The 24,063-nt window shown below is 52.4% G+C and overlaps 7 protein-coding genes across 7 annotated transcripts; 4 read left to right on the top strand and 3 right to left on the bottom strand.

The window, feature by feature from the left end:
- Positions 1-340: 340 nt before the first annotated feature.
- PV09_07350 (uncharacterized protein) lies at positions 341-6,798 on the bottom strand. The gene is made up of 5 exons (XM_016361107.1): positions 6,676-6,798; positions 5,810-6,246; positions 5,686-5,715; positions 5,529-5,616; positions 341-5,475 (listed from the first exon to the last, which is right to left on the bottom strand). Exons 1-5 carry the CDS (start codon positions 6,680-6,682, stop codon positions 1,196-1,198), a joined length of 4,842 nt encoding a protein of 1,613 aa, XP_016211183.1. The 5' UTR covers positions 6,683-6,798; the 3' UTR covers positions 341-1,195.
- A 583-nt stretch (positions 6,799-7,381) lies between these two features.
- On the top strand, positions 7,382-11,411 carry PV09_07349 (translation initiation factor RLI1). The gene is made up of 7 exons (XM_016361106.1): positions 7,382-7,755; positions 7,832-7,865; positions 7,933-7,958; positions 8,252-8,403; positions 8,474-8,670; positions 8,767-8,963; positions 9,035-11,411. Exons 1-7 carry the CDS (start codon positions 7,729-7,731, stop codon positions 10,214-10,216), a joined length of 1,815 nt encoding a protein of 604 aa, XP_016211182.1. The 5' UTR covers positions 7,382-7,728; the 3' UTR covers positions 10,217-11,411.
- On the bottom strand, positions 11,185-13,937 carry PV09_07348 (uncharacterized protein). Its single transcript, XM_016361105.1, has 5 exons — positions 13,797-13,937; positions 13,576-13,742; positions 12,521-13,526; positions 11,697-12,467; positions 11,185-11,618 (listed from the first exon to the last, which is right to left on the bottom strand). The coding sequence occupies exons 1-5, from the start codon at positions 13,899-13,901 to the stop codon at positions 11,478-11,480; spliced, it is 2,190 nt and encodes a 729-aa protein (XP_016211181.1). The 5' UTR covers positions 13,902-13,937; the 3' UTR covers positions 11,185-11,477.
- A 138-nt stretch (positions 13,938-14,075) lies between these two features.
- On the top strand, positions 14,076-16,140 carry PV09_07347 (uncharacterized protein). Its single transcript, XM_016361104.1, has 4 exons — positions 14,076-14,299; positions 14,354-14,641; positions 14,696-15,776; positions 15,837-16,140. The coding sequence occupies exons 1-4, from the start codon at positions 14,107-14,109 to the stop codon at positions 15,994-15,996; spliced, it is 1,722 nt and encodes a 573-aa protein (XP_016211180.1). The 5' UTR covers positions 14,076-14,106; the 3' UTR covers positions 15,997-16,140.
- A 382-nt stretch (positions 16,141-16,522) lies between these two features.
- On the top strand, positions 16,523-17,593 carry PV09_07346 (uncharacterized protein; the record flags this gene model as incomplete). The annotated part of the gene is made up of 5 exons (XM_016361103.1): positions 16,523-16,597; positions 16,675-16,765; positions 16,822-16,847; positions 16,940-17,461; positions 17,522-17,593. 5 exons carry the CDS (start codon positions 16,523-16,525, stop codon positions 17,591-17,593), a joined length of 786 nt encoding a protein of 261 aa, XP_016211179.1.
- Positions 17,594-17,668: 75 nt separating this feature from the next.
- Positions 17,669-20,071, bottom strand: PV09_07345 (tyrosine-tRNA ligase). Its single transcript, XM_016361102.1, has 11 exons — positions 19,870-20,071; positions 19,541-19,580; positions 19,473-19,489; positions 19,366-19,416; positions 19,149-19,313; positions 19,036-19,096; positions 18,782-18,983; positions 18,692-18,728; positions 18,555-18,639; positions 18,371-18,498; positions 17,669-18,278 (listed from the first exon to the last, which is right to left on the bottom strand). The coding sequence occupies exons 1-11, from the start codon at positions 19,977-19,979 to the stop codon at positions 17,975-17,977; spliced, it is 1,200 nt and encodes a 399-aa protein (XP_016211178.1). The 5' UTR covers positions 19,980-20,071; the 3' UTR covers positions 17,669-17,974.
- An 870-nt stretch (positions 20,072-20,941) lies between these two features.
- On the top strand, positions 20,942-23,392 carry PV09_07344 (uncharacterized protein; the record flags this gene model as incomplete). Its single annotated transcript, XM_016361101.1, has 3 exons — positions 20,942-21,357; positions 21,405-22,143; positions 22,200-23,392. 3 exons carry the CDS (start codon positions 20,942-20,944, stop codon positions 23,325-23,327), a joined length of 2,283 nt encoding a protein of 760 aa, XP_016211177.1. The 3' UTR covers positions 23,328-23,392.
- Positions 23,393-24,063: the final 671 nt, after the last annotated feature.

Raw genomic sequence — 24,063 nt, 5'->3', positions numbered from 1 at the left:
CGCGAAAGGCTTCATTCTGTCTGACCGCGTGCACGACGAAGCCAGCGCCTCCCAAGTGGTTGCCTAGTTTTCCGCATCTCGAGCGCGCAAGGGCTGAGGCGAAATGCGACAAAGCATTCTCAGTGAGGCTATACACAACGGTGTACACCCCGACGGTAGGCTAAAGACAGCCCACCGACATGTGGCACTGTTTCGGGGCGTAAACACTGTCTGCTGCACAAGACTCCGCCACCATAATTAAATTGAGGTACGTGCTAATAGGCCGAATCGCCTCGGAGGCCAGTGTCCTCAAACTTTTCCGCGCAAACGGACTGAACAGGAAGAAAAGTACTAAAATAGGCTGAATTCAGTAGAGCGTGTCACGCGGCGAACTTGGAGATCGTAAGCTCAAGTACAGTGATCAAATTACGCCAGCAAACAAGCGTCTTCTACCAGACACATGTCGCAATTTCTTTTAGGTCCTTTGAATTTTCCCCATTTGACATTCAAATCCATTCCATGTTCTGTACAATGAAGACTGTGAGCAAAACACCGAAAGACGCTCCGTCGTCTTTGAGCAGAGACGATTTCTAGAAACGGAGAGCTTCGGCGTGAATGTTGATGCATGTATGCGCCTAGTGTTTGTGCGAGTAAATAAGCGTCCATGACTTGGATATACCCACGACCCAAGCGCGCCCGTAAATAGCTAATGATAATGACGTTGCACTGTCTCCTTGCAAAACGCTTGTCAACGCATAAAGCAGAGTAAATGATGATGCCAATGACGTCGCCTTTGTCGATGTGGAACAAACCATCGCACCTGCTCGAAGCTTCCAGATACACAACGTCCCCTTTAACAAGTGTGCTCTGAAGCGGCAGCTGTCAACAAACGGTGTGTCCCAGAAGGCAGGACGACATGACTTCTGAACTCCCCAGTAATGAAAATCAAAGCTTGCAGATGTAGAGAACAACAGATCCTTCGATACGCCAGCCATGATAAGCCATCGTCGATGCAGGAGATTTTCTGTGAGAGGGAAAAAGAGAACGATGAAAGTTGGAAAATATGGTATCATGAACGCATGCAGGAGTCTGAGAAACATAAAGCAGTCTTGGGCAAACGCAGGAGGAAGCACGATCGGCTGCTGACGGGTGGGTAGGAACGTGTGCTTCGACTTCGGCGGGAGCAACTTGAAGACCTTGCAGAAAGTAGAGGGACTCAAGAGGGCGCAGCAGCAGCGGGAGGTAATGTCTCGACACTGACTCCGTTGCTTTCTTCCTTCTTCGTAACAGTCATAGTGGTGGAGGTGGCAGTGATAGACGAACCATTCTCTTTTCCGATAGTGCCGTCCTTCGAAACCTCCTTTGGCCTGGCCGCTCGCTCTGCCGCCATCTTTGCGTAGATCTCGCGCATACTTTTCGCAGAGCTTCCGTTGAAGCAGCGATGACCCAGATAGTCCCAGAAGCGCTCCTGGCCTTCCAAACCGCCGGGCTGATCTTTGATCCAGTCACCGATGCGTAGTGTGTTCGTCTTGATGCGCTTAACCTTTTCTTTCTTGTCCAGCGTTTGATCGCGCGTGGATTCTGTCAGGTTCGCAAGGTACGGCATGACGGGCGCCATAAGCTCTTGTGTGCGCTTGTCCGTAAGCTCATCGCGTGGAACCTTCTTCTTAGGCACATGTGTACTGGATGACTGCTGTTGGTCGCGGTCATGCTTGGAGCGTGATGTCGTGCCGTTAAGTTCGCTGGATGTGCGGGGACGCTTGCTGTGCTCGTGATGGCCATCCTCATGGCGGCGCTTGAGACCGTGGTGATCGCTGTGTCGATGCGATGATTCGGGCCGATGGCTCTTGTGGCCATGAGAATGTGACTTGTGCTTGTCATGCCGTATATCTGGAGTACCTGTACGGTCTCGCGGTGTAGACTGGTGTCTTCGATCCACGCTGTGCCGCCCGTCCGCATTGCTATGGGCGCGATGACGAGGCTTCTCCGCTTTACGGGGCATGCCCGGTACGTGGGCACCGTCCGGAATCATGGCCTTCTTGATGTTGCGGTGGTGGTTTTCCAGGGAGTCTAGGTCACCAGACGCCTTAGCTTTGAGGACGCTGACTAGGTAGTTGGCGCGGCGATTGAGATGCACCTGCGTCGGTTTGCGAGCTTTGGTTTCTGTGTCGCCTCCCTCCTTGCGGGCGTCCTTGTTCGCGGTGCGCTGCTCCTCCAGGAAGCACTTATCCTTCATGTCTAGCTCAGGGTCGTCACGAATCTCCCACCAAGCACCCCAACCATACTTGGCAATGCCAACCATGAGCATGCCATCCTCGCGGGGGCCCCAGTTGCAAGTGAAATCCTGAGCGGGTTTCATGGCCTCCGGGATGCGGAAGTTCTTCTTCTCGTGCACTTGTCCGACTGTGGCACGAATGAGGCTCATCTCGCCAGGTCGCTCGACCATCGTTGTGGCGTTGTTGCGCTTAACTTTATTATATTCGATTAGCACCTCCTTACGCTCCTTTTTCGTCACCGCCTTTGTATTATTCTTCTCCATTTCTTCGAGACGCTTCTGCTCCTCAGCTATTGCGTTGCGGCTGATTTCCACAATTTCATCAATCGTCGCTCGGATGAGCTCCGGATCGCGCTTCGAGAGCTTCGCCGTCTCGATGATCTTGTCCTGCATCTCATCGAATGAACCCCACTGCTGGTATGCCTTGAGCAACCTGCGTGTCTCGCTTTCGCTGAGAGGCCTCTTCGGATCCAACTCTTCGTCGTCTGATTCCTCAATCTCAGCAGCTGCCTCGCGTTGCGCGTCGCGCGCCCGCTTTTTCGCCGCACGGTGGTTACGCTCCTCGATTGAGTTATCACCGGGCTTTTTACGTTGCCGAGGCCCATCACCAGCGAGAGTCTTGATCATCTCTTGAGTCTTGCGCTCGTTCTCCTCGTCCTGGATGCGCTTGACCTCCTCCTGTGGGACGATCTCGTCCCAGCCTAAGTCATCTAGCTTCACGTCTGTAACCTCAAATGCCTTCAAGAAGTCGTCGTTATCGTCAACAACGTCATCTGGGCCTGTGGGCAGCTCGGTGTTGTGCTCCTCAGCAGATGCAAGCACAGCGTCGATGTCTAGCGACTCGAGCTTCTTCTGATTGTCTGAGCTTGGTTGGAATAGCTTGGTGGCGCCAAACTTTAGAATGCGAGCCATATCCTCCCGGCTGGGCCCTTTCTCGCCACCGACGATGACACCCTTCTTTGCGGCCTGTTCCTGGATCTCGGACTCCTTGCCACCCTTCTGAATTGTTACATACTCTAATACAAGCTTGTTCTTTGCCGCCTCTAGAATCTTCTCCTCAATTGAGTCCGCAGAAACAAGGCGGTAAATGGTGACTGGTTTGGTCTGCCCTATACGGTGCGCGCGGCCCATGGCTTGCAGGTCAGCATGCGGGTTCCAATCCGAATCAAAAAGGATGACGGTATCAGCGGTCATGAGATTGATACCTAGACCACCTGCTCTCGTTGACAAGAGAAAGCAAAAGTCCTCGCTGTCTTTCGCGTTGTACCTGTCGATGGCAGCCCTGCGGGCACTCGCTGCTGTCGTGCCGTCTAGTTGCTGAAACTTGTGTCCTCTCAGCCGCAAGTATTCGGCCAAAATGTTCAACACCATGACCATCTGGCTGAAGATGAGCACTCGGTGGCCCTCGCGTTTCAAGCGCTCGAGTAACTTATCCAACAGCATCATTTTGCCACTAGTAACGACCAGATCGCGCAAGCGCTCCTCTTTGCTCTTTTCATGCTCTGTCCAGAAGCGTTCCTCCGCGGCCGGGAATAGAAACGGATGATTGCTGGCCTTCTTAAGCTCCATGAGTATGTTGGAGAGCGAGACCTTCTGGCCCTGAACGCCCTTGTTGAGAGCCTCGTAGTTACGCAACGTAATGTTCTTACAGTACTCTTGCTGCAAATCCGAGAGATCAACGCGCAGCACCTTCTCTGTCTTGGGCGGTAGCTCTTTCATGACCTGCGCCTTAGTGCGGCGGATCATGTATCTATTGATGTCCGAGCGAAGCTGACCAAGTTGCTCAGCGGCGCCTTCGATGTCGGTCAGATCGATCTTTGGGTCGACCTGGATGACGCCCGGCATGAGAAAGTCCATCAAGGACTTAAGCTCAAGCAGATTGTTCTGCATGGGTGTTCCTGTGATGAGCAGTTTAGCGTCAAATGACATCGACTGCAGCGTCTCGTATAATTGAGATTCGGAGTTCTTGAGCCGGTGTGCCTCATCGACGGCTAGGTACTGCCACTTAAACTGGCGCAAGAAGTTTACGTTGCGATTCACAATCTCATACGTTGTCAGAAGAACGTTAAAACGAGGCTTGCCGTCTTTAAGCAGCTCGTACTCCTGGATGATCTCCAGTGACGCCTTATTGCCGTGGTATGTGATGTAGTTCAAGTCGGGCGTCCAATTATCAAACGTCTCTGCCCATGCAGGCATGGTCGAGAGTGGTACGACGACCAAGAAAGGTCCCTGTTGGTTGCGGTCGTGGCGCAAGAAATTCAGAAATGAGACTGTTTGTACCGTCTTACCCAGGCCCATCTCATCCGCAAGCATGATGTTGTGGTAACCAGTCCAGTGCAGGCACAGCCGGTTCAGGCCATCGAGCTGGAAGTCTCGCAACTTCCCGTACTTGATGTATTCCGGTTGCTCGGTAAAGCGCTTGAACTGCGGACGTTGCGTCAGCCTGGTCGATTTGGGAATGTTCTGGCTGCGCTCGATGAAAGCATCAATGGCTTTTTGATACAGCTGCTGCACCTCCTCGGGTTGACTAGACATCGCATCCTCCGTCTCCCACGAGCATTGATCATATTCCTGACCTCGCCACTTGACGTAATAGTGCGTGACTCCGTCAATGACTTGCGAACCGATGACACGTTCCGGCTTGTTCTCGGCCGCGATCTTCTCGGCCAGCAGCTCATAGTGCACGAGGTAACTCTCTCGTTCGTCGATCGGCACGTTTTTGCCAGTCTGCAGCCTGATGTGTAAATTCACGCCTGTCTTCTCATGTACGGCGTAATTCTGAACCTTCTTGAAGCCACGAGTGGTCTTCAGCGTTTCCCACTTCTCCCACGTGGCATGTATGGAACTCTGACCTTGCCACTTGATAAGGTACTCGAAGTCGGTCTTATTCAAGTCCTCCTTGGTCCATTCAACGCCCTCGGGGAGTCGGTGGTACAGGACCCGATCCACATATGGCGAGTTGTCCTCGTACCATTCCTGCACGGCGTCTTCGTCTATCAGGTCTTCGTCGAAAGCGTCCTCGTCATCATTGTAGTTTGTGACCGCATTTCGCTGCCGTGTCGAAAAGCGTACTTCAGCAACGGTAGGAGGCGCGTTACCATTGAGCACATCTCGTCGTCGCTGTTTCTGCTTTTTGCTGAGCACGTCACGGCGGCGGCCGACGTATGCCTCGGAATCGGAATCAGAGTCGCTTGCGACAGCTGGGGTAACTGGTTTCGATGCTGTGCGACAGGTCAGACGGGAGAAAGAGATATTACCTTAGATCGTAACGTACATTTTGGTGGTGAGCGTGGCTTCCGACGTCGCCGATTTCGTGGAGCGACGTCTGAGGTTGAATCGTCATCGTCTTCGCTGCTCTCCACCTTATGTGCAAGTTAGCCTACAATTGCCCTCTGCTTGTGAGAAAAATCCATGGACGTGAGAGAACTTACCACTCGTCTAGGTACTATGCGGGAGCGGACCTGTGGAATAACGGTCTTGTCAGCTGGAGTCGTGGTGGTAGTGGAGACGCGTAGTCGTTCAGGCTGGTGATGGGGTTTTGGAAAGACAACTTACACTGCGACGAATGCCATACAGTTCCGGATTCGCTGCTATAGCCTCGTCCATATCCTCGTCACTGAACTTGCGTTTTCGCGACTGCGGGTCCGGAGACGATGACGGTCGTGATGAAGGGCTGTGAGACGAGCGGGCGGTAGCCGAAGGCCCGAGGTCATATTCGTCATCAGCGGAACCTTCGGCATCCTCGTCCGAGCCTGATTGCGAGCTCTGCGCGTCCTTCTCATTTGCGGCGTCGGATTCGGCCTCGCTCTCGACACTGGTTGATGGAGACTCGATGGCAGATGGTAGCTGCGGCTCCGAGAGCTCGCTCTCGGGTTGTGAGGATAGAGCGGCGTCAGTGTTGGGCATGTCAGACGGCATAGGAGACAGATTGCCGTTCGTGTGAGGTGGAAGGGAGGGAGTATCAGGCCCCGCGGGCACTTGTAGAGACGCGGCTGAGACGGTCAGTTAGCGATTGCGTGAGAACAGTGTGGCAGGGGATTGCGGAAGCGAAATGGGGACGCAGCGACAAGCGAGGCGACCTCAAAATACAGTATTGCGACGCACAGCGGGACGAGGGGAGCGAATGATGGCCATCCGATGTTGGAATTCACCTCCGGTGGATGAGTGTGAGATGGGTGACGACCGAGTGGGCGTACGGCGAGACGCGGGGAGGCGGCCACGACGGCAGAGGCCAGCAAGCAACACGACGCGACCAGGACCAGCGTGAATAGTCACGTCTCGAGCGGAGAAGAGCAGAATTGGCGGAAAGCGAGGAGAGCGGGTGTGTACCCAAGGCAGGGCGGAGGACTGGCGGCAGGCGGGCTGAGGTAGTTCGGGCGGCTTGGGAGCAACACCGGGGGGAAATAAGCAGATAAACTTACATTCCATGATGCATGAAATCCGCGGAGCAAGTGCCAGGCAGAGGGAGGTTGTGAGAGAGGAGAGGGCGGTGGTGGTGGTCGGGTCGTTTTGGTAGCAAAAGTGAGGCCTCACGAGCGAACGGGAACTCAGACGTCGTTTGCAAGGCCCTGGCGAGCGCTCACACGCACACACACGAGGAGATCCGCGGTCGGGCAGATGGCGGCCTTGGCGCCTGGGGCGGGCAATCACGGTGATCAGGCCCGAGGCGTGAGCACAGCACGGCACGGCACAGCGGCGTAGATCCAGTCACGCAAAGAAACTGCGAAAAGAGCGTGGAAGCACGAAGAAATCCTGCACGCGGCCCGCCTTCCGCAGCGTCTTCCAGAGCTCACGACGACTGTTAGACTATGTAGCGTGGTACTATGTAGCGTAGCATGATCAACCTGGATGAGAGTTCTCGTTTGTCCAATACAGAGTATCACAGTACTTTGCGTGGCGTGCATACGACGGTGCTCATGGAAAGGGACAATTCAACATGGAGCCCTACACTATAGTGGACTCACACACTCATGAGTCCTGAGCTGCTGTCCGTACAGCGGACTCTGGCCCACGCTTGCCGCGGGCTCGTTTTGGGGAGAAACACGCCCACCAATCAGGGCCAGCCAAATTGTCGTTACTAACCAACCACAGCAAACCACAGCGCACACAGCACACACACCCACAGTCGGCTTGGAATTCACAACAACCAAAAAGATCCTGCTGCGCTTCGAGCACGCGTTCTGACCAAGTCTGACTTCCTCCTCCTCTGCCTTGTACAGCTTCTCCCTCGTGAACGAAGAGTTCGCTCTCAGTACTGGACTGGCCATTCGGTTGGCCTCGTCGCTGCGGCACGCCAACAGCGAGGTAGTGCTGCCTTTCCCGCCAGCCCAGCCTAGCCCAGTGTCCCTGCCTTACCCACCCTTACGTACCCGTACTTACCCCCCATCCCACTTTTTCGAAATTGTGCTCTGTCACCCACCGTACCACCAACACCCTCCGACAGTGACGAGCAGCACTTTGAGCTTGCAGTCAAAATGGCGGACAAACTTACCAGAATCGCTGTATGTCTAGGCACTCTGCACCTCCGCCAAAATGGCTGCTGTTCTCCCAAGTCTGACTCTCATCTCTACAATTTAGATCGTCAACAGCGACAAGTGCAAACCTAAAAAATGTCAGTCAGAACCCCTTCTGCATATGTATCGCCAGAGTCCCAGGGCTGACCGACGTGCTGCTCTTAGGTCGTCAAGAATGCAAGAAATCATGCGTACGTTCTGGGCTTTTAATTCCACATATGATCCCGCCTTCCTACCAACCATGCTCGCTTCATGCCAGATCCAACTCGTCACCTTACAAGGCCTGCACAGAGTGATCAGGCGGCAGAGCTGAAGCCCTGTCTCGCCAGTGTATCGACGAGAAGACTAGAACATGACAATATCTGTGTTCAGGTTGTGCTTGTGCTATGACGAGGCAGGAACCGAGCATGGTCGGAAGATGAACTACACCACGCTCAAAATCTCTGCGCACACACGTGCATACTAACATTTTTCCCAATTCTAGCCTGTCGTCCGCACAGGAAAGCTGTGCATTGAGGTAACGGCAGACTCAAAGATCGCCTTTATAAGCGAGTCCCTCTGCATCGGTTGCGGTATCTGCCCAAAGAAGTGTCCCTTTGATGCTATCACCATCATCAACCTGCCCACGAACCTTGAGTAAGTCTTCTTGCCCTTCGCGGGATGAAATCTGTATCAGAGCAAGAATTTACCAGTCTCTCCGCACTAGGTCCCAGGTCACACACAGATACAGCGCCAACTCGTTCAAGCTGCATAGACTGCCGACCCCACGACCGGGCCAAGTCCTTGGCTTAGTCGGTACGAACGGTATTGGCAAGTCTACCGCCTTGAAGATTCTGTCCGGCAAGCTCAAGCCCAACTTGGGTCGGTACGACAATCCGCCCGACTGGCAGGAGATTCTGAGATGTAAGCACGACCAAACTCTTACCTCGCAATAACGCAACCTTTTGTGTCAAGAAGAGCTCAGTAGATCCGGCACACTAACTTTGCACGTGCAAATAGATTTCCGTGGTAACGAGCTTCAGAACTACTTCACCAAGGTGCTCGAGGACAATTTGCATGCCGTTGTGAAGCCACAGTATGTGGATCAGATCCCCAAGGCTATCAAGGGGCCTGTGACTGCCGTAGGCGAGCTTGTCAAGAGCCGCTCTGCGAACGATAACTTTGACGAGATCATCGACGTGCTTGAACTTCGCCATGTAAGCATCACATCACCCTCAAACACACACACCAATAATTTTGCAACGATGAACTGACATGGTTGTTCCAGCTCTACGACCGAGATGTCAAGCTCCTATCCGGTGGAGAGCTGCAACGTTTTGCCATCGGCACCGTATGTGTCCAGAAAGCCGACGTCTATATGTTCGACGAGCCCTCGTCCTTCTTGGATGTCAAACAACGTCTCAATGCCGGCCGCATGATCCGCAGCCTGTTGCATCCTGATGACTATGTCATTGTCGTCGAACACGACTTGTCCATTCTAGATTACCTTTCTGACTTTGTTTGCGTGCTGTACGGCAAGCCGGCCGTATACGGTGTTGTATCGCTGCCTGCCTCTGTCCGAGAAGGCATCAACATCTTCCTCGACGGTCACATTCCTACCGAGAATCTGCGCTTCCGTGAGGAGTCTTTGCAGTTCCGCATCGGCGAGGCTGGAGAAGAATACGCCGTTGACGCGTCGCGCGCCTACTCGTATCCGACACTAGAGAAGACTCTTGGCGACTTCCATCTCAAAGTTGAGAAGGGTGAATTCACCAATTCGGAGATCATTGTCATGATGGGTGAAAATGGAACAGGCAAGACGACGTTCTGTCGCATGCTTGCTGGTGCCGAAAAACCCGATGGCACCAAAAAGATGCCTCCGCTTAACATTAGCATGAAGCCTCAGAAGATCAACCCCAAATTCCAGGGCACCGTTCGCCAGCTGTTCTTCAAGAAGATCAAGGCTTCGTTCCTGTCGCCCCAGTTCCAGACCGACGTGTATAAGCCGCTCAAGATCGATGACTTCATCGATCAGGAGGTGCAAAACTTGTCTGGCGGTGAATTGCAGCGTGTTGCCATCGTGCTTGCTTTGGGCATGCCTGCAGACATCTACGTTATTGACGAACCTTCGGCCTACCTTGACTCAGAACAGCGTATCATCGCCGCACGCGTGATCAAGCGCTTCATCATGCACGCCAAGAAAACCGCTTTCGTCGTCGAACACGACTTCATCATGGCTACATACCTTGCAGACCGCGTCATCGTGTTCGATGGCCAACCCGGCAAGGACGCCCGCGCCAACTCGCCCGAGAGCCTGCAGACAGGTTGTAACCGTTTCCTGAAGAACTTGGATGTCACCTTCCGCCGCGATCCGGTCTCGTACCGGCCACGCATTAACAAGTTGAACTCGCAGCTGGATCAGGAGCAGAAGTTGAACGGCAACTTCTTCTTCTTGGAAGATGAAAGTTGAGGTTATTTTTGTTAACGCCAAGGGTGAACGCAACGATGGAAACGGTCATGGCAAATATGATAGGGAGAAGAAAAGGGACCGCCGCCGACGCCGTCAACAACATGGGAAGAGACGGGCTCCTAACCTGCTCGGTATGAGCTTGGGCGGTGCAGCCGCTCGACCTCGCCGCCAAGCTGGGCTTCCCGACGAGGAGGCCGTCGCTGCGGAAGACGACGACGAAGATGACAAGGGAGAAGTGTGGCGCGTCTACCTCCTGTCGCAGCGAACATCTTCTGCCGTCCGATGGTTTTCGAGGACACAGACCAAGAAGAGCTGTGCGCTGAACGGGTCAAGATAAGGTGATCGCCACAGCAGTCATCACGTCTCACGATCAGACAAAAAAATATCAAGGACGGATCTGGACCCCGTCTGTTTGCCATCTGAACGGACCGCAAGTAGATAGAAAAACAGAATCTCATCTCGCACCCTGCGAGGACTAACATTAAAATTGAACAAGTCTAGTTATTTGCACCCTCTCCGCCGAAATGCCACGCAGATATGCTAGGGCGGTCGCGGTGTGACCCTCTTAGCGACCTGGTCTTGAAAACCGGTGTTTCTCTCCTTACTCCCCGCAGAGAAAAAGAATGTAGTAGCACATTGATAACCCTTTAGCGCTCACGCTGCGCGTCACGTGTAAATGCATGAAAGGAAGCCTCTTGCTTGCGGAGGTCTTAAACAGACAGGACCTGGCTGGACCTTTGGAGCAGTTCCCGGGTCCTGCTGGTGGCTGCACCTGAGCAAGAGAGATGATAAATGCTGGATGTTCGGACACTAGCTTGTACCGCATAGCGACGTTCCGCTGTGAGCACGCAGCAGACATGACTTGTCGCAGCGGTCGAGTGCTGACGTGACGGAGCGCCTCTGGGGCTGCTAGGCCAGCGAGATAACGGGATTGGTTCTCTACACACACTCACACGCACGCACGCGATGCACGCGAAATTCAAACTCAGGCAGCACGAACAAACGAATTCAAACTTTTCTGCATGCTAAGAAGAATGGAAAGCTACATACCGCAAGATAAACCAGATGGGAGGGCAAGCACCACGCCTTCACTTTTTCCCTTGCCGCTGCTTGCCTTTGCCAGTCATTCATCGGATAAAAAAAGGAGTTAAAAGAGTCTATTAGCCATAATGTCCTCGAATCAAGGCAAGGGGCGTACATAGTGCGGTCAAAATCTCCTCTCGATTCTGTCTGAAATGTCCTTGTGCGTCACGCACCACGTCTAGTCTTCTTCTATTTCGCCCTCCTCGCTGCCCGAGTGGTACCCCGCATCCGGCTCTGGCGCCTTAACAGGCGTCCTTGACCTCCTCGAGTCACGCGACTCGCGTGGGCTGAGCGTATCGCGATCGTACCGCTTGAGGCGCTGAACTGGGCTCAGTCTCCCATCGTCGTAGTCTTCATAGTGCAACCTTGGTCGCTTGTACGGATTGATGCTACTGACCTTACTGCTACGCGTGCTGTCCTGATCGCTGTCCCTTCTGCGCCGCGAGCCGCTGCTCGGACGCTCATCGAGGTCGTAGTCGAGCACTGCGGTTCGGTCTTTCGGATCCGCACGGCTGAGATACAAGCGTTCTCGTTCGGCTTCGCGATCGCGCCTGTCACGCTCGTAGTGGTTGCCACTTACCTTGCGGCTCTCGCGCCCTTCACGTCCGTCGTAGCGATCACCGTCCCAGTCTCTGCTTCGAGGAGGGGGTGAAACACCGGGGATAGTTCGCTTGTTGTAACTACGCTCACGGAGTGCCTGCGCTTTGCGCCGCTCCGCCTCGTAAGCATCTACTTCTGGCGTGGCTGTACGATGACGCTTTGAGTGGCCATTTCGATGATCCCTTTCCCTCTCCCTCTTGTCATCTTCCTCCCGTTCCTTCAAGCGGCGAATGAACTTGTCAAATGCAGAGCGGCGCAAGTCGTCTGAGTCTAGAGCCTTATACTCGTCATATTTCTCAAGTCGCGGACGTACCTGCTCCCAAGAGTCGTCGACACGCACAGGTGGATCAAGTCGCTTTAAACGCGAGCGTAGATCATCCATCTCGCGACGGTAATGACGCTCATTCTTGTGACGCTCTTTCTCCTCCCGCTCCTGCACTTTGGCAATCAAGCGATCATAAATCATACGAAGGGTGTCCTTATCATAGGACGCTGTAGTTGAATCAGCTTGCATTACGGACCTGAATTCATCGAAAGAGGTCTTGGTGGTCATTTCATATCGTTCAGCCTGGAAATAATTAACGACCATTCGCAACGGGTAGTATCGAGCGTTCTACATACCTCGAGCACGTCATAGACAACATTGCGCTTAGCACGTAATTCACGGTCTTCTTCCTCCACAACATCCCAAAACAATTCTAGAGGAGTAGAACCACTCTGGCCGAGCATAGCATCATAGCGAGGATCGTCCTCAATCAAGGGTTGGATGTCGGACCACTTTGTGTTAGCTTTGATCTTGCCGGCATTTCGGAGCTCACGAAGAAGACCGTTGTAGGCATCTCGATTTTGACGCTCACGGCGCGCCTTTGCAAATCTCTCCTCCTGTCGCTGCTCGTGTAGAGCGCGCTCAGCCTCCTTTTGGAAGGACTCAAAAGCCTTGATCAGTTCGAGCTTGGGAAGTCCGCGAAGTTGCTCGTCATTCTCAAAAGCTTCACTTGATGTAATAAGACCTTGTGCTTCAGACCAACGAGTAAGTGGTGTGATGTTCAGTTTTGGCAGCAATTCACTCAGCTTGTTGAGAGCGGCCTTGCGGCTGGCTGTCTCCTTCTCCATGTGTTCCTTGTACGCTTCAGCTCTAAACTCGTTGAACAGCTGTATACGCTCGTCTTCATGTTTTGCAGCTTTGAAAACCATCTCTTCTTCGATCATGGGACGAGCCGTAGACCATCGAGTGTAGTAAGTAATCTCGGGATGTGATTTCAGCATCTCGAGGAACTCTTCGCGTAGTTTCGCTTGTCTCTCTTTCTCGCGCTCCTGTTCTTCGGCACGTGCTTGCGCAATATACTTGTCAAACGCAGCTTTACGATCCTTGGCATCTTGAATGGCTCGGTATGCTGGATCTCTTACTGCGGCTTTAACGGCCTGCTCCCATGACCAATGCGACTCGACTCCGATACGTTTGAGAAGCTTGAAAAATACGGATTCTGCTTCTTGCAGAGTTGCATATTGCTCCTCCTTACCTGCCGCAGCGGTCCCAAAACCTGCCACACGTTCAGTCATGCTCCGTTCAGGCTGTCTGTACTCGTTAGATTCATTCTTTGTAGTAGCGGCACCAGCGATGAAAGTACTATCATACGTTAGCATACAAGATTGCAATTCATGGAAAGAAAACGTACGGAGCTTGAGCACGAGAAGTCTGCGCATGCGGCTGGGTGCCAGCTTGCTTGAGCACTTCCGGCATTTCCCACTGAGTCTTCTTATTGATTGTGTCTTCATAATATTTGCGTCCATCAGGCGCAGTATGAACTCTCCATGCACTCGCAGGCGTAGGGATAACTTGGCCCTAATGATATCATGTTAGTTTAAGATGTTAAAGCTCCGCGTGCAAACTACTGACCATTTCGGCCGGCTTCTCCCACGTGGTCGCATTAGTTTGCACATTGTAGTAGTATGTGCGACCATCTGGCGCCTTCGCCTCTCTCCATAGCCCTGCGGCACTCATCTTGTAGAAACTGTGTTATCGTAGAGACTAATTGAGTCGCATGCGGAAGTGAGATGCGGCGAAGCTAAAAGACGAAGATCGACCGAAAAGTGATTGGGCCACAAGGCACCAATGCTTGGCATTGTTCTGTCCCTAAACGAGGTAGCAGAAGATCCGTAAGCAGAACTTAAATCAGCAAACTAGATGTGAAAAGCTTGATCCAGAAATGGCTGCTGCTGATCAAGATTCCCGCAGCAGGACCAGTAGCGACTTTGTGGATGACACAATTCTCGAGGCCTTTGTCCCAGCTGCATCTCAAGTCAACGTTCAGGAGCTTCTCGAGACGTGGGATGGGGAGATTTTAGAAGACAAGAACACTATCGTGCCATTTATTGAGCAGAGGCAGTTTCTTCTTCTAGGTAGTCTCGCATGATACATGTCTAAATAGTATACGAGCTCATTGTTCGACGTAGATGAAGAAGTGCCTGTCCATGTGGTGTTACGAACGAGGCTCCTCGATGAAAAAACTCTGGAGGCGTTTCTCGCTCGCCTGGCTATAACGCTCGAAGCGCGAGCCTATGGTACTCTCCACGTCAAGCCAGGAGAGAACGAGAAGCCATCGCCTGTGAACGAGCTCCTCTTTCAAGGCGCCATTGATCAAGGTGAAGAGCCAACGATATGTGCTACGGAAGTACAGCGCGAAGGTCACGAGGGCCCAATCCAGTATCTTTATATATTCTGGAAGATTACGGTTCCTATATGTAAGTTCTGCCTCCTGTATCATCCGCCAAGCAGGTTTACTCATGCCATCCAAGCTCGACCAAAATCAAAAATCAATAAACTCTCCGTGTACTTTACGCCCATCGCATCGCTTAAGCCTGTCGAGAACACGAAGCTTGTGGCTGTGGACGATGAATACCTAACAAGCGGAGTGCTGCAACCTATCAACCTGCTTGCTCCGCTGGCAGGCGATCCCGCGTTGAAGGGCGTAAAGCCAAAACTGCTGATATCAGGCATGTACCGAAACCCGACGACTCCTGCGGTCAGCGAACTTCAAAGAAAATTGCGAAGCGGCTCTAGAAGGTTGTTCCGTTCAGCGCCGGCATTCTTGTGGAGGCTGAGGTTTACAAATTCCCCAGCGATTACGGAGCGAAGAGCCACCATTGTGTCGCTGGATCTGGAAATCACACCCTTCGCTGGAAGCGATGTATGTCTCGAGCATGTGCGGCTCGACCTGCAGAAAGGCAAGGTCGAAACGATGTGTTCACCTCTTCCTATGCAATGCAAGCCTGGCGATCAGGTCACTCTACTATACAAACTCTGGCCAGGCAGCAAGGAGGATCTCTCTTCGTTAGGGGGAAACCTACCTACTCTCAATGTCGAGATCGCTGGGACAGTCCTTGTGTCCGAGATGTGCATTCCAAAGATAAGATTCACTTGGGCCACTCCAATCGAACTGCCCTCCACGCGGCCAAGCTCACGAGCGGGTGCAAATAGAGATCCTCCAAAACCCCTAGGACCAGATTCCTTCGTAACTCCCCCAGAGCAATATACAGCAAACGACACGACAGCAATTACAAATGGCGTAGTCATCTCAATCACTGGTCCACCTAAAGTCACTGTTGGCAAGCACTTCACGTGGGAATTGTTCGTAATAAATCGGTCCGAGAAAATGCAACGGCTTGCATTCACAGCTGTGCCGAAGCGAAGACCTTGGGCAAAGCATAGGCAGAAGGACTCCGGGTCATCTATTCAAACTAGCGAGCAGCCTGATTCGTCTACGAAAAAATCTTTAGCGGAGCCGGTACTCGATGAACGGCTTATCTATATTGAACAGCGCAATGCAGTGCAGGAACCTACGTCGCTGATATGCTTGAGTCCAGATGTGCGTACAGGGTAAGTGGTTGTCTCGCTCACGGCAATTTTGCGCCGAATTTTTCCTAACTGGTGTTTCAGACCTTTGGCACCTGGTGCTTGTTTCATGACAGAGATGAAGTTTGTGGCTCTTGCAGTCGGAGTGCTCAACTTGGAAGCATTGCGTGTTGTGAATCTAACCTCCCAGACACAGGATACAGTGGACGTGCGGGATTTACCAGATATATACGTCGTGGAGTGAGGACTGCTCGAAGGGTGAGAGTAGGAAGTCATAGTTGCGACGGTTGACAAGGCCGCAGTGATGAAGACTAGAGACCTTTCAGAGATACCTCGTATGATTAGAATACTAAACACATAATTTGTCAAAGGAGAATACATTCCCTCATGTCCCGTTTGACCTCGTGTGCTTTTTGTGGTCCACTTTACAACAAGGCGACCTGCGTGACCAATCGCATATTGTACCATCCGACGCTGAGGCGGAGACAAGCGACGATCCTGGACCGTACACCCTCCCTCACAAGCCTCTGCTGACTTCTCCCCTTCTGCCTTCGCTCTCTCCTAAGTCACCGTAACTAACCCCTCTCGATATTCAAAGGGATATCATAAACCAGGTTTCGCGATACTGAAACCGACGCCGCAGAACAACACCGGCGTGCTTTGATACGCTTCCCAGCGCCTGCCCTTGGCGCCGCCTCTTCCGCTCTACGTCACAAAACGCTCATAGCAGCCGCAGGGCTTGCAACCCGATTCTGCACCCCTTGGACATCATGATAACTATGTTTGAGTCGCAACGACGCCGCCTGCTGTGGACTCTGAATTCGCGTTACATCTACGGAACAGTGGTATGTCTCTTCCGCCTGTGGTGGGGGCAATCGACGCGATGGAGACAAGTCAGGCTAACGACTTCTCGGACCCCTAGCCACTCCTTCATACGCTCATTTTCCTAATCGAGATCGCCATGGTGACGGTGATAACCAGGAAGTTTAATTCTTATTATGCGGCGAGGCCAGGTACAGAATGCTGGCACATTTGAAGGACGGGGATTTGTGCTTACTGGAAGTCACAGTGTTGACGACGATGATCACGAACGCCGTACGTACTTCACGCGCCGAACCACGATACCTACCCTCACCCATGCACCCACGGCTCTACGCATTCAAAGGTACTAATGTAGCATATGACAGATCCTCGGTGGCATCGCAGACACGACCGCTCAGGGCATAACGGCGATACGTCAACGGGCAGTCCGAAAACCTGGCGGCCCCAGCGCTCAAGAAGACTACGTCGCCATCGAGATCCACGAACTGGATCGCAAGAATCCTCTGGGACCTTCAGAACTCATCCCTGACTCGCCTAGACTACCGCCTCCCTTCGACTTCGAGCGTCTGGCTCGCTTCATTGCCTATCCTTTCCTCATGACGCCGCTGCAGCACCAGTGGTACTCCTTCCTGTCGCGGACATTCCCATTAGTCAAGGGCAAGGGCATGAGCGTAGCGTTCAAGAGGGTGGCATTTGATCAGTTTCTGTTCGCGCCCGTGGGATTGGCATGCTTCTTCACTTTCATGACTTTCGCCGAGGGAGGTGGACGCAGCGCGCTGCTGAAGAAGTTCCAGGACGTGTACGTACCTACTCTGAAGGCCAACTATGTCGTGTGGCCGGCGGTGCAGATGTTGAACTTCAGAGTCATGCCGCTACAATTCCAGATTGTAAGTTGTACCCGTCGCTTTCGTCGCTTATCAGGGCTCCGCCGCTGACAGTGATGCCAGCCATTCGTGTCTCTTGTTGGAATCGCGTGGACGGCATATCTTTCCCTCACGAATGCCAGCGAAGAAACCTAAGTCAGCGGTTCTATTTTTCCTTTTTACGACTCCTTACGAACACTGTTTATCACGCTGGGCTTGGAAAACGCATGGGTCGGAGTACTGCTCTTTTTTTATAACGTGTCAAAGCAAGTCTTGAAAGGAAAACGGACTGCTGCATGTTAAACTATTTTGACGTCCTCAACCTGCAGGTGAACCTAGCAGATGCAATGAATATAGCAGAACACTTTTCCTGATACATTTGTATCACGATGTAATCCACATGAGCGTGTCCCTTCTATTCAACTCTAGTCGTGTAGCCATGCTTGACTGCGATCCACCAAACAAGGTTTCCCTTTTTTCCCCTTCTTATATCATAACTCATCCCACATCAAAGTAGCATCAGCTGATCTCGAAAATTTACGCCTCCGTCTGAGGAGCTGAGGGCGGATCGTTCACGCTTGGCTGCACACCCGCCTCCCGCAAGGGCAGTTCGGCATTCTCCTCCGCTTTCTTCGCTCCCGGATAGCCGGTTCCCTTGTTCTTCACCTTCTTCACCTTCTTGACGATCTCTGGAGGCGGATAGGCCCTCGCATCGCATTCTTTCCATTCCTTGTCGGCCTCAAACTTTTTACGTATGGGTTCTAGGATCTCGTTTAGACCCTTGGTGACGGCCTGTTTGAGCAGTTGTGGGGTGAGAATGTCAGCGGCGTAGTCATCGTTCCTGGGACCGAGGTCAGCAGATGAATGAAAAGGAGAAAAGAATGCATGCAGGAGGTCGTCCGGCAGATAATGTCTGCAATTTCAGGCACGTACATTTGCTTGATGTCTGTGTAGACGAGCGGCTCGAGGTTGTCCCGTGATCTGTCGACGATAAACTCCTTCTTTCTGCCGCCAATGCCTGATGCTGGCAGCAGCACATATTCAGTGAATGCGAGTAATGCCTGTAGATCAAAATCATCAGACTTGAAGGGGTAGGTTAAGTGAGACTAGCACTCACATTGCCCTGCGGCTGCTTAGGCACAGCGAGAGCCTTCTTGATTTTCCTAGCGACCGTAGCCTCGTCATCGAGCAAATCGATCTTTCTGCACCTGGTCAATGTGGTCGTCATGCGTGTGTAACGAAGAACAGCCTTACGAGTTCTCATCGCTTGAGCTCATCTTGCCAGATTCGCCTGTTCCACATTAGTGTCGCGCGTTCTTCAAAGTCCCCCCCAAGAATACATGCCTAGACCGGGAATCAACGGGTTCAATAGGTGCGCTCGCTGCTTGTAGCCGAGCTTCGGCAGCCATTCGATGGCGGCTGTGAAGAGTTTGCGTTGATCAACACCTCCAAATTGTATGTCTACTCCCAAGTGTTCCTCATCGAGAACTTGTAATAGCGGGTAGAGGAGACCACTCAGCGGGGCGTTGTCAGACTGTTTGACAACCTGCAGGAAGGTCAGTCAAATGTCAGATTTTGTAAGATTCTGAGACCCGCACCTCTGCGCCCGCTTTCTTTGCGTCATGCTCCGACGTAAGTGCGGCCAGCTTGTAAACGTCCCTGGTGTACTGATCAGCTAAATGGGCAGTCCACGGGCAAAAGTTGTACGCACATGACATATTTCTCCGTTTTCTGGTAGGAGCTTCCAAGCACGAACTCTAGCTTCTCTGTGGGTACGCCGACTGCCTCAAGCATCGCCGTTATGGTGTGCTTGTAGTACTGCGCTCGCGCTTCGACGAGCGGAAGCGGCGCCTTCAAGCTGTCAAGGAAGCCATGGCTGTAGAAAGTTAGAAGGCACGTTCGTAGAAAAGAGGCTGTATCACACGCACATGTCCGCAAGCAGTATTTTCACGTGGCAGCCCGCCTCGAGGAATTGAGCGCTGACAAAAGAGTTAGTATGCTGACGCCGCAAGAGATAATATTGGGATGTGCTTGCATTTTTATCGCAGGTACCTATTCCTGAGTTAGTTCTCTAGCCATTTCACCATGGGACTCGTCACATACGAAGTAGCCACAGTGAGGTCGACCAGTTGTTGCCGTTCCCCTAAATCAGTTAGTTGGGACGTTTCTTCCTTCAACATCTGCAAAGGATCTGATAAGTGCTCTCAAAAAAAATTCAATAATATGCAGTGTAGTGAATCCCTAGGTTTTCGAGAATGTGAAGCTCATAATATCATTTTTGAACCGCACAGAGGACCAGAACCAAGACAAGCAATAGTTCGACCATTTCTTTAAGACAACCAGGACATGAACGTTTAACTCTTTCCAAACACGTTAGCGAAGTCTGGCAAGTCAATCAAAGCCGTCTCCATCGGGAACAAAAAACTCACAACCAGTATATCACAGGATCGCGCCCTTCAGCGTAGACCGCATCGATGATTTCCGGGTTTAGCACCTCGGCAAGATTTTCCTTAATCAAGGCTAGCTTCTGCTCGGTGTTCATATCTTTTTTTCGTTCTTTTCCCCGTATTTTATTTTGTAGGCCTCCGTTGTTCTGTGTCTTTGCGCCAGCAATCTTCTTTTTTTCTTCTTTCGAACGCAGCGTTAAATCCCATGCCCAGAAAAAATGATAGCTTCAAATCGGTGTGTTAAAGCAGACTCGAGAGAGTGAGTCAGACCGAGTCAACTTTAACGCGCCGGAACCCTCATTTTTTTTTCTACTTCACTTTCAGGCAGGACGTCCTGTGGGAAACTGATACTGCTGCAACGAGCGTTTCTTTCTCAGCTACATCTCTTGCAATGGGCTCATCCTGTTTCAACCAATGGCGCAAAGTAAAACTATGATCAGAAGCAGAACTATACAGGTTCGATTTCTAGTCTATCACGCGCAGACTTCATTCTATACACAGCGCCGAAATTTAAAAAAGATACGTCATGTCAATATTTTGAAAAAGCCCGATCTCTGCATCCTTCAGACTAAGATGTGTCCCATGACTGCCATCTTTCAGAGCCCGTTCTGATTCTATGCAACTGCGGAAGGTGATGGCCCACGAATGTCCGTGTTGTCGCGTGTACGCGTGAGCAAAACGTAAGCGGTGCGGACGAGGTACGTACATCGAGGCGACGAGCGAAATAGGCGGCAAAAAAATTTAGTCTGCTCAAGAGGAGATTCGATTGGCAGACGGCACACCTTCATGATCAGTGAACACGTCTTGCCACCTCGTCTTGAGCTCATATGAACAGCAAGAGCTATTCATTGGCGCCCTTATCATGCAGGTCTTCAACTTAAAACTCTACGTGAGCTACCCTCTCATATCAAAGTAGGCAAACAGAGGCCGCACGACTTTGTAGTCTCGGAGCTCTCCGTGCTGCCTACCGTTATGTGTTCAATCCAAAGTGTAGTTAAGCGAGCCATGTAGACCTTTGGGAAAGAAGCACGCCCGGCAATCAGGAAACACTCCAACCATGGATCCATTGTCAATTATTGCTTCAAGTATAGCGATTGCGACGCCTTTAACGGCCGCTCTGCAGAAGATCCGCGCCGCAAGACATGCGAAGGCGTCGTTGCTCCTCCTAAATAACGATGTGACTGAAGTGACTCTCTTGCTCCAAAATCTGGAGCGAGAGTTACGCGCTGCTCACAATAGCGGCATAACAGCGCGGCCAGATCATACGCTGCTGCAGGTTCTCGACATGACCTGTGCTAAGTTGTCTCAACTCGCCGCGCAAATAGCCGCTTGGGAATCCCCGTCTACTGCCACAAAGGACACCAAGAGCAAGGTCATTCGTTGGGTAAACATTAGTTCCAAAGTTACCGCTTTCCACAATGAATTTCGACGTCTTCGCGAGCAGCTGTCAATGTCGTTAGCTGCATTTGGGATGTCAGTGCTACAGTGACTTAGTCTTGATCTATGCTGAGCAACTCCAGGTCGAGCTCCACTCGTATGCAAATGCGACTGGAAGATATCTTTCTGCTGGCTCAAGACAGTATGCAGGCTGGGGCGGCCGTGAGGGAAACTGTACACACAGTCCTGGAGAATCAACGGTCCATGCAAAATATGCTTCTGCAGTCTCCTTCCGCCATCGGTTCCTCGGCTGCTGTATCAACTACTACTGTAACGCCAAACGATATCGTAGAAGCTGATGATAGCTACGCAAACCACGTACGGGCTTTTCATCACAACGGGGCCATTTTGTTCGATTCCGCACAGCTTACTGCAGTTGCGGCCGTGGGCATTCGCACGGCACAGTTCCCCCGCACTGCTTGCACACCATGGTGCAGTTGCATATGTCATCAAGAGACGCGACTCCGGACCCCCAAGATGCTCGAGAAGCTTATCGGCGCTCTTTTCATCAACTGCTCCGGCATTCCCCTGCTTCAGACGCCGTGCAACGAACGGAGTTGTCACATGAGGGCGCTTCCGCTGGCTCATGTTACTTATTTCTTCCCACCTTGGCTTGTATCAAAGGTAGTGTCCTTCATGATGACCGTCACGCCGCTGTCAGGGCCTGTAGCTTCGCTCAAAGTGTCAAGAACCGTTCCAGGGAGCGCCGACATATTTACCTTTGCTAAAGTCGGGGACGTCGAAGGCATGAAGAGGCTTTTCCAGCGTGGGCTTGCGTCGCCACACGACGTTCACTTCGAGTCTGGAGTCACGCCGCTGCATGTACCACTCTCCATGTCTCTTATTTGTCGGCTGGGATGGCTAATTGCTCGATCCAGATTGCAATCAATCATCAACACATCCAGGCGTGCAAGCTTTTACTTCAGACGAATGCCGATCCATTTCTGGGGGACTACTCTCAATGGTACGTGACGTTCCCAAAAAGCAAAGAAATACTAATGTTGAGGTCACAAAGCACGGCTGCGGACACTGCCTGGACGAAGATCTTGTCGAGGACGCTGAACGCCAGCGATGAATTGTCCCTGAGAGAGCTATTCTCGGAAACAGAATGCATCGAACGCCGCGACCTGACGGTGCTACACAAAATCGTTCTGGGTCTGTCCAAGTTGGATCTCGCACAGCAACTAGCCGAGTCGACCGCCGACGTCAATGCACAAGACAGCATCGGCCGCACCGCCTTGTCCATGGCAGTCGAACGATCTGACCCCGTATCTGCGAGGCTTCTTTTGGACGCCGGTGCAGATCCCACAATTGCCTCCTATTCTCAGCTTGGTCCTCTGCACTACGCGAGCATGGCCAAGGATCCCGCTTGCATCGAGCTACTGGTCTCCTTGAAGACTACGCAGGTCGACAGTATGTCCAATTGGCAGCAAACACCACTGGTCCATGCAGTTGCGTACGTAAAAGACGAGCGGCATAGCAGATTGCTGCTCATGGCCGGTGCGGATCCAAACCGCCGTGACAGGGACGGATTCACGCCTCTCGCTTGGGCTGCGATCGCCAACAATCTGGCGGCAGCGAAGGTGCTGCTCGAGTACAAAGCGCGTGCCGACATCATCGACCTCTATGGCACTAGCTTGCTTCATCACTGCGTTGTTTCAAATCGCCATGAGATCCTGGACATCTTGGCTCCGCTGTCGATGGAGGTTCGGTCATGTTTATCTCCCAACACCGACGTTTGGCATTTGATAACCTCACATGCCAACTCGTCGACTATGCACAAGCTCAAGGATCTCAATTGGGAAGGCATGTCAACCCCATCGACTGATCCTGAGGTCACCTACTTATTGCAGTTGCTCAAAGAGCGTGCGGACTACAGTGCCGATCTTGCGGCTGCTTGGTCGTCGCTAGTCAATCAGGTCAATGACCTGCTGTCAGATGTTACTTCCATCTGCAGTGAAGACGAGGACTCGCAGGAATACTTCGACGCCAGCGAGCACTTGTGAGTTGTGGGCAAGCGGCAGATATCTCCGTCTTGGTTGCTTCAACTTTTGCATTCACGGAACATCGAAACGTCACGACGCTGTTGCGACCCGCCACCTGCGTCAATCCGCTCAGCTCGTCTCCTGTCTGGCCACACGCCGTGATGAATCGGAAGGATTTTCAAATACGGGGAAACGGCGCGTGGCAAGCGTCACCCGCAGTTCAGCAAGTACAGCCTCTCATGAATAACAAAACGGTGCTCGTGGCAGGCACAAAAACCACAAAGCCCGTGCCTCCCCAGATGGCGAACGAACAACCTCGCCGCAGCGGCACGTTCCCGACGATCATCGATAACAACGGGCGTACTTTTTTTTTGTCCGTCCACACAACGCGTGAGCGGCGTGTGACTGGTCTACGAGTGCGGGTGCCAAAAAAAGCCAAAGTCTCGTATCTTTCTAAATGATCGGGAGGCCGTTGGGTGCCTCGAAACCCCCCTCCCCCCGGCACTTGTACATCTATTCTGGGGGCGTGAGAGGGTTGTTCGAAAATAGAAACAACGCACGATAACAAAGAGAGGAGTCAAGACTTCAGAACCGTTTGTGTGAAACGTCTTCGCGAGCGCGGCTTGGCTTCAGAGCGGTCGACTTTTCTTTCGACCGCGTGTACGGAGGATTTTGGATGCCTCGCCTAAACGGGGGCGAGGAGGCATCCCATGGAGAGACCATCGCCGTCGAACCTGACATGGCGGTTGCCTGCTCT

This window comes from Verruconis gallopava, assembly GCF_000836295.1.
Source record: "Verruconis gallopava strain CBS 43764 unplaced genomic scaffold supercont1.28, whole genome shotgun sequence".
Classification (NCBI taxonomy): domain Eukaryota; kingdom Fungi; phylum Ascomycota; class Dothideomycetes; order Venturiales; family Sympoventuriaceae; genus Verruconis; species Verruconis gallopava.
Note: the sequence above shows the minus strand (reverse complement) of the source record. Positions and strands in the feature narration are given on the sequence as shown.

Bases quoted from the DNA above. Each gene is read 5' to 3' on its own strand.
- PV09_07349 (XM_016361106.1), top strand. From the start codon at position 7,729: ATGGCGGACAAACTTACCAGAATCGCT. The intron at 8,404-8,473 runs GTAAGTCTTCTT...TCTCCGCACTAG, and splicing joins AACCTGCCCACGAACCTTGA to GTCCCAGGTCACACACAGAT. The intron at 8,671-8,766 runs GTAAGCACGACC...ACGTGCAAATAG, and splicing joins CTGGCAGGAGATTCTGAGAT to ATTTCCGTGGTAACGAGCTT.
- PV09_07348 (XM_016361105.1), bottom strand. From the start codon at position 13,901: ATGAGTGCCGCAGGGCTATGGAGAGAGGCGAAGGCGCCAGATGGTCGC. The intron at 13,743-13,796 runs GTCAGTAGTTTG...TGATATCATTAG, and splicing joins GGGAGAAGCCGGCCGAAATG to GGCCAAGTTATCCCTACGCC. The intron at 11,619-11,696 runs GTCAGTAGCATC...AGCCCAGTTCAG, and splicing joins ACAGCACGCGTAGCAGTAAG to CGCCTCAAGCGGTACGATCG.
- PV09_07350 (XM_016361107.1), bottom strand. The intron at 5,617-5,685 runs GTAAGTTCTCTC...CTTGCACATAAG, and splicing joins GCATAGTACCTAGACGAGTG to GTGGAGAGCAGCGAAGACGA. The intron at 5,476-5,528 runs GTACGTTACGAT...CCTGTCGCACAG, and splicing joins GCCACGCTCACCACCAAAAT to CATCGAAACCAGTTACCCCA.
- PV09_07345 (XM_016361102.1), bottom strand. From the start codon at position 19,979: ATGAACACCGAGCAGAAGCTAGCCTTGATTAAGGAAAATCTTGCCGAG. The intron at 19,097-19,148 runs GTGCGTACAACT...TCAGTACACCAG, and splicing joins AAAACGGAGAAATATGTCAT to GGACGTTTACAAGCTGGCCG. The intron at 18,640-18,691 runs GTAAGGCTGTTC...GACCAGGTGCAG, and splicing joins AGCTCAAGCGATGAGAACTC to AAAGATCGATTTGCTCGATG.
- PV09_07347 (XM_016361104.1), top strand. From the start codon at position 14,107: ATGGCTGCTGCTGATCAAGATTCCCGCAGCAGGACCAGTAGCGACTTT. The intron at 14,642-14,695 runs GTAAGTTCTGCC...ATGCCATCCAAG, and splicing joins GAAGATTACGGTTCCTATAT to CTCGACCAAAATCAAAAATC. The intron at 15,777-15,836 runs GTAAGTGGTTGT...CTGGTGTTTCAG, and splicing joins AGTCCAGATGTGCGTACAGG to ACCTTTGGCACCTGGTGCTT.